Source organism: Mesitornis unicolor, unplaced genomic scaffold, assembly GCF_000695765.1.
Source record: "Mesitornis unicolor isolate BGI_N332 unplaced genomic scaffold, ASM69576v1 scaffold17655, whole genome shotgun sequence".
Classification (NCBI taxonomy): domain Eukaryota; kingdom Metazoa; phylum Chordata; class Aves; order Mesitornithiformes; family Mesitornithidae; genus Mesitornis; species Mesitornis unicolor.
Window position 1 is genome coordinate 16044 of NW_010187667.1, and position 7791 is coordinate 23834.

At 42.0% G+C, this 7791-nt stretch overlaps 1 protein-coding gene across 1 annotated transcript in view; it reads left to right on the plus strand.

Moving 5' to 3' along the window:
* RABEP1 (rabaptin, RAB GTPase binding effector protein 1) overlaps positions 1-4070 on the plus strand; it is a gene marked incomplete at its 5' end in the record, with an annotated part of 18841 nt that extends 14771 nt beyond the window's left edge. Inside the window, 3 exons of the mRNA XM_010185535.1 lie at positions 660-758; positions 1596-1712; positions 3431-4070. Of these exons, the coding sequence (XP_010183837.1) occupies positions 660-758; positions 1596-1712; positions 3431-3532 (318 nt within the window). The remainder of the gene's footprint in view (positions 1-659; positions 759-1595; positions 1713-3430) is intronic.
* Between the last annotated feature and the right edge of the window lie 3721 nt (positions 4071-7791).

The window sequence follows — 7791 nt, forward strand, 5'->3', positions numbered from 1 at the left end:
AATTCTGAAACACATCACATTATTCATCCTTCGTCTCGACCTGCTTGTGGGCTGCTGGAGGGCTGCCTTATTTGCACAGGTAACACATCCTTTCTGTAAGAAGGAACATCTGTCTGTGTATTTGCACAGCTTTTCTCACTGAAGGCACTGACACTGTCCTGGATGCTCTCAGTCTGTTGCAACTCTTGGTATCAACTAGGAGTGCAGATGCACTGTGTTGTACCTGCGCCTGTGTAGCTTTCGGTGCCATTCAAAGGCAACACATAAGGTCACACGTGGATCTTTGAGGGACAGAATAGCTGCATTGATGTCACTGTAGGACTGGGACGCGTTCATGGTTCTGTTCCTTAAAAGGTGTTTTTTCTGTTTATTAATCTGTAATCTAAATATTGGGTTAACTAATTCCTAAATAGTATTAGGCTACCTAGCAATAACCTAAAGTCAGGCTTGGTCATTTCTCTCCAGCTCCAAAAAGAAAGAAGTGGAGAGAAAGAAATGTTCTAGAGAGACACACATATCTGCATACATAGGACTGTTTATTGAGGTTTGTTTTTGAGTACTTTGAAAAACACTTAGGCTATACTTCCTGTATGGAGGGACTGTGAGAAATTGAAATGTTAGGAGTTTTAGTTAATACTTCTTTTATTATTGTAATGTAGTTGGAAAGTTCTTCGCAGGAAAACCTGCAGCAGCTGGAGAGTCTGCAGGAAACAAAAAACACTCTGGAAGAACAGCTGAAGAAGGAGACGGCAGCAAAGGTAGCTATGATGTCTGGATATGAAGTGTATGTACATCTTTTACGGTGATCAGAGAATGTATCGCTACATAATGGAAAAGGAAGCTTTTGAGTGTTGATAAAACTGGCAGTCATGTCCATTGGATGTGATTTAAATCCTCATCCCTGTCACTTTGCACTTGGACTTGTAAAGCAGTGCATCTGAAATGCTGCTAACTTGAATCTCTCTTTTGGATTGTCTTCCAAAGTTTGGCTTCAGTATCATTTCTGCATATAGAAAGCTTCCTGACTAACCAGACCTGGGTTTGAATGCTTTGATACTTTTGAATAAATGTAATGTTGTTGCTGTAGGAAGGAGCCCTACTTTGGCAGTCAGATGAATTAATTGTGATCTAATGTTTTTCTCTTCTTTTTTTTTCAGTGTTGGGTTTTTTTTGTTTGTTTATTTGGGGGGTTGGGGTTTTTTTCCCTCTCTACCAAAGACTTTTTTGACTAAAACTTAAGACAGATTTTCACTAGCAGATTACTGCCCTTCATCTATGGTCAGGTCATGTTCCATTAAAACTCAGAAACCTGCTTTTTTATTTTGGGATCCTTGGACATAATGCTGTTAAAAGACATGGGGCTTTTTCATGCATTAACCAATCTAATCATGCAAATGTTTGTCTGATGAGTATTAGCCCCTGATTTTGCAGTATAAGAAAACTGAGGTATAAAAAGAGTTCTCGTTTCATTTCTTGCCAGGACTCTGAGAATAACCATGCTGCTTTACTCTAGTATCATGGTTTAATCAGTTTATATAAGCTGCTCCTTTTTCAATTCAGTTTAAGCACAGCATAAAGAATCTCTTTCTCTTCAGGCAAACCTTGAGCAGCTGGTGTTTGAAGAGAAGAATAAAGCTCAGCGGTTGCAGACTGAATTAGATGTCAGTGAGCAAGTGCAGAGAGATTTTGTAAAGCTTTCTCAGACGCTTCAGGTAAGGGAAGTGCAATCAATTTGTAAGGTGCTCCTTTAGCTTCTTTACTTCTCCAGAGCTGTATAGAATTAGAAGTAGCAGTTGTAAATTTTGGTTTTTTGGTATTTATGAACTATTTTAGATGTTATTAGTATAATAGAGTGATCGAGTATTCCTAGTATAATATTAGTATTAAATAATACTAATGGGGATTTTTTTACTGATCACTTGATTCCAACCAGTTCTTGGCAGCAAAGATACACAATTATTTTATTAAAAAATAATAGAGATGTAGAGAGCCATAAATAAGGGTACCTTTGGACTCTAGCATTTCATTGTCCATCTCATGTTTTTCCAGTATGTTACTTTTCAGAGCAAATCACTAGGGTGCAAAAATTTTGAGGACTACAGAACTGGTCCCATTTGATCTGAATATGTCAAATGGTTCTTCGTGTTATATTTACTGTTTTCTATTTATACTATCTGAAAGTTTTATCCTCGCTATTGTCACTGTTGCTATCCTTGTATTTCCTCCAAAAAGTGGAACCTGTTGTTGGCCATGAGGTACTGTGTGGTGGCTGAAGGAAGGAGTTTTGGCAGGGGAGTTCATCGAGGCTAATTCCAGTTTGTCAGGCTGATCTCTGTTTCTGTTCACTGTAGAGAGTGTGAACAGACCTGCAGGTTTTGTGTTTGCAGAGTGATGAACTGTCTCCTCAGGGAGCCAGGCGAGATTGATCTCACCTTCAGTGTCTGTGTTTTTAGAATTTGCACCCCCCCACACATTCCAGCTTACCAGAAATCTTGCTCACAAAGGAGGTGCTGGATTTCAGCACTGTGTTCTTTGAGGTTTTGGCCAGTCTGCTTGGTAAAATTCAGCAGAATTAAAAATACAGTCTTTTTGAGTCAAGTGTTCAGGTTTATTTGGAAAACTAAAACAGGAATACAAGAGATTGTTTACTAGACAGAGTTTAGCTGGATGGACAATAAGGAACTGTCCTCTTTTGTTCTGGCTGTTTCTGGAGGAGTAGGCAGCACAAAGGAGACCATTCAGTTTTCCTGGCTGGTGACGTTGCTTCTTGCTTGTCATAATCTTTTTTTTAACGTACTGCATGCACTGGTTTATGCAGTTCTTAGAGCAAAAGCTTAGACACCACTTTGAAGATGTGTGGCACACTCTTCCAAAACTTGCAGGTAGTGTAGTAGGCCTTCAGTACGGAGCTCAATCAGAGCTTATAAGAAATTGCTTGAGACAGATGATTAGAAAAGCAAGTGGTGATCTTGGAAATGGAACATTTCCTCCAAGAGCATTTTAGTTGTGATCTTGAGAAACCTGAAGGCAAGTGTTAGGCAGGTCTGTGTTTCCTTTACATTCTTTCTGTGAAAGTTTACATTGCTTTGCACATCCCCTCCCGTTTGCCTGGCCAGTGTGGTTATTAGTGACTCGTTACGAGGGAAAGCACAGAGTGGTGATGAAGGCTTGCCCGACTCCTCCAGAAAGTGGCTTGTTACTGTAAAAACACAACTGCCTGTTGTCTTCTCTCCTCCCATTCTTGGTTCTAAATTAAGTTTGTGCTCCTTCATGCCTTGCATTTTCCAGCTGATGATAATTTGATCTCTCTTCTGCTTGCACAGGGCACGAGGGGTTGCTGACACTGCCTGTTGGGTCAGGTCTGGTGGTGGGTCTGTGGTCGTGCGGTGGTACGTTTCACCAGCTCACTGCAGCCGTTGGTTTTCTGTAGGTGCAGCTGGAGCGGATCCGGCAGGCAGATTCCCTGGAGAGAATCCGTGCAATCCTGAATGACACAAAACTGACGGACATTAATCAGCTTCCTGAAACATGACACCCTGATGAGCGGGCTCCAAGGCTGCGTTTGGGGTTTTTAACTCATCTTTATAGCAACATTAATTATTATTTAACTCTAACCGAAAGAGCAGAAGACAACAGAGGGGAGCAATGACTAAGTTTTGTTTCTAGAGGGGAAAAAGGTTTTTGTACTGGGCGGAAAGAGAGCACGGGGTGACTTGCAGTGTAGGAAGGAGAACTTTCTAGTGGAAACACTAATGAGTGTGGTGTTTTGTGTTCCACTGAGTGGGATCAGTCCTTACATTCTGAAAAACTTCCCCTCTTTCAGCCGACCTCATAACCTACTATAACGTTTTGGAACATTTACCCTCAGTCTTTCCCTCTTTCCTTTCCCCCTACTACTGTGATCAAAGTAGCTGCTGGAAACCATATTGTCCCTCCAAAACATTGAAGAGCAAAGTGGTTGAAGTTTTTCTGTTTGAATAGTCAGTAACAGTATTCAGCTAGCAGAGAGAATGAGGTGTAGAGTATGCTGTATGAATATTTTATATTAAAATATGACTTTATTAGCAGGACACTGGATATTGATCTTATTTCATAACTCAGTACGTTTTTTTTTCTTGCCATTGACTTTGTGTTGAAGAATCTGAAAGCTGCTGCTGAAAGCTGTGATGGACGTGAGTGAGCTGTGTGTCTCCTGAGCAGATAATCCGGAAAAAAGAAAAATGTACTGAGAATTTAGCTCCTTGAAACTTTTCCATTGAGTTCTGATACTTAAAGAAAAGCACAAGAAATGCACTGTTTTGTAATCTCTTTCCACAAATATAATTTAGAATATGGAACTACAGCTGGTTGTTTCCCATCTCTAAAGCTGAGCAGTACCTGTAATCCCTTCTCTGTGTTTTAAGGAGAGAAACAAACAAAAAAAAGCTAGTAAATTCTGTGCATTGTCTGAGCATTAGCATGGGGTTTACGCAGGTCTGCTTTGCTCCATGGGTGACACCAGGTGTAGATTTGCCAGCTCTCACTGAGAGGTGTCGAGGTAAGGTGCTGAATGCAGCAGTCAGCTTGACCCACCTCTCCTGAGTCAGCGCAGTCATGTGCAAAACAGCGACTGCCCCCTCAGTCAGAGGGCACAAATGCGCTGGAGCTGCGTTGTTCTGCTGGTTCAAGCTTGAAAGGTACAGTGCATCTCTTACTTTGGAGTATGGTATCATGGTATTGTTCAGAGTTGGCTCCTACACTGTCCCATATTTCTGTAACTGTACATTTAAACTGCACTATGTAACATGACAGCAGAGGCAAGAAATTCTTGTGATCAATGAGGTGCTAGGTTTGGGTTTCTTGTTCTATAAATGTGTGGTGGTAACATGACCATTCCTCCTTTTTCTCCTTTTGTTGGACTTTCATGCACACGGTTGAATAGCAACGGTTTCATGTATGGTTGCAGGTATTGATCATACTGGTGGTACAAACTGAGTTCTTGAACTGGCCCCTACTTACTCATTTGTATTTAAGTGCTTAAATCCTATTTTTAGCAGGTATATCCTGCTACTGACATAAAATTAGAACCAGTGGTTTTGAAGAGGAATGCCTTAAAAACAGCCAAAAAGAAGCATACAAGCTCAATTCCTTGTCACTCATTGCAAGAATTGATTCACTTTATTCATGCCAGCAATTAATTCCTTTCATAATTCTGTCACCCAGAAGCCATTTTCCCTACCTTAGAAATGACTGGACTAAGAGATGGCAGAGTTGTCATCTTCTTACGATGACGATTTCACTTGCACTTCAATTGAAATATGGCTTAGGTTCTTTATTAATTGGCTTTAACCAGAGTTTGGGTCTTTTAACCTTTCTCACTATTTGTTCAGTTGTGAGGTGACAGCAGCTGCCTCCTGATGCGTAAATCCAATACCAGCTGTTTTGCATTCTGTTTTCCAATGAGTAGGGTCCTATTCTGTTCAGAAAACTTTGGGTGAAAAAAATAGGCCTTTATTAGGAACTGCAGATGAAAAGCTTTTTTCCTATGTTCCCTTTCTTCCCAAAAACTCGTAACTGGTTACTGATACTGAACCTGTGCAGCAGTGTTTAAGGAAGCCTGGTGTTGTATGGCGAAACTACAACAAATCCTATACATTTCTTCAGCAAGCTGAACACTCGAGGAATTGCACCTGAAGACCTATGCAGGAAAAGACATTTTGGGTGAATTTCTGGACTGTCCTCCTAGTGCAAGAGAGCAAGGAAAGCAGCTGTTGACTGATGGCCCTTCAGCATCCCTTTCTGGCCCCTGTGTCAGTCCCATCCTCAGCAGCCCTGCCTGCCTGTTCTAAACCACCTCGGCTGTAGCTGACCGTTTCCAATCGTACGGGGTTGGTGTAGCTTTTCTTTAGTGTATTTTTTACAAATTGTTGACTTGGCTTTCCATAGGTATGGTGGTGTCACATTGCAGGTGGCTGCAGTGTCTCTGCAGTTGGTAGGGGAAGGCAGGTGAGCGGGTGATCAGCTTGTGATCTTTCATAGACCTGGTAGCGAGTACAACAGTTGCAGAATGGAGTTTTGCATGTGTGTGTGCGTGTTCGTATGCATGCTTGTGTATTTTTCTCAGTGGCAACGATGGCGTGTTTGTCCAGTTAGAGGCTGGAGGCGTACGTGGTAGGGCATGGGCTGAGATGAGACATCACCTGGAAGGGCTGGTGCTGGCTTCCTTGCTTTTTAAACCAGGCAGCGGGCAAGTCAGCAAAGGAACTTCCTTTGGTTTTGGAGAGGAAGGGTCTGCACTTTCTGTATGGCTGGTTTCTGTTTTACCACCTTACTCCATCAAGCACCCGAGCACCTTTACTCCTGTTTAAGTACTAGCCCTGGCCATTCTGCAGTTGGAACGCGAGTGATCTTTTTCACCAACCAGTGCACATTTCTTACTTTTAAATTGGAAGCCTGCCCATTCACAGCAGGGGTGGGAGATGTGCTCACTGCAGACAGCTGTGCTGCCGACCCAGGGGGCTGTGTCCCACCCCGGGGAAGGAAAGCCCAGCTTCAGCAGCAGTAACTCGAGCTTCTGCTGAATTTTGGAAACTTAAAAGGGGCCTTTGAACAACAAAACGAATCAGTGTGTGCCAAATTTGCAGAGCAAATTTAAAACGCTGTGAACAGTAAAAGCTCTTGTGTTATCTGTTATCACTGGATGGATTATGGTGGTATTGCTCATAAAACAGAAAACAAATGCTCTTCTCTTCAGGTCTTGGTGTTCTGGAACTTGATTTGCGTAGGGTGTTAGATTCTCCTCACTTAGTAAGATATTCTTAACAGGCACTACTTCTAACCTGGCAGGTCAGCTATGCTACACGGGTTGAGTGGGTCGGAAAATGGGTTTCTGTTCATATGGACAAGGGACGTGATCAAGTTTTGTATGCATTCCTATACTTGTATAGTCTTAATCTGTACAATAAAAGAGTGTTCTTTCTTGCAGCATGTCTGGTAACCCTGTTACCCAACAGGTACTAACAGCCCTCCTCTCCCTACAGCTTTACTTTGGCACCTCTTACTGTGCCACTTTTGTAGCAGTGCAGTACTACTTTTCAAAACTGAGCTTGACCATGTCACCTTTTCTAAGGGGCAGGGGACAATTATTTATTGTCCACTACAGTTTGTCTACAGCAGATAAATAATTGGCCTTTTAATGTCAATATGGACTCCAGAGCCATCTTTTGATAAAGGCAGACTGAGTGTTTGGAAGCTAATACTGCATTCCAGTGAACCGAGCCATTAGTGTCCTGTGCAATTGTGGATGTAGAATTCTGCTGTCTACAGGATTCAAGTGTAACCATTTGTTAACTGTATTGAAGGTGTGTCCTTGATGAAGAAAGTGTTCCAAATTAAAAAAAGCTGCTGAAGTGTGTGCGCTTCTTTGGTCTTTCTACTCAGCCTTGTGCCACTGGCCTCCCCGGCAGTAACCATGCCAAGGACCAAGGGTAGGAGAAGTCTCCCAGAGTAACCCCAGGCAGCTTTCTGAAGGAAGCAGCAATTCCCACACTACTGAGCTAGCTGTAAGTATCACACTAACGTGCTTGGTATGAAATTCCCCGCTGCACCATCTTCTTCCCAGGAGAAAAACAAAAAAAATCCATAGCGTGTAAGGAGTCTTATCAAAAGTATTTTATTTCACAGTCCATCTTTACAAAATAATAAGTAAAAGGCATATTATTCAACATACAAATGGTAAATGTACAAGAGGAAATACCAGAGAAAATGAGAGCTCGCCCAGCCTTGCGGTGTAGGTTTCTCATCATGGACACA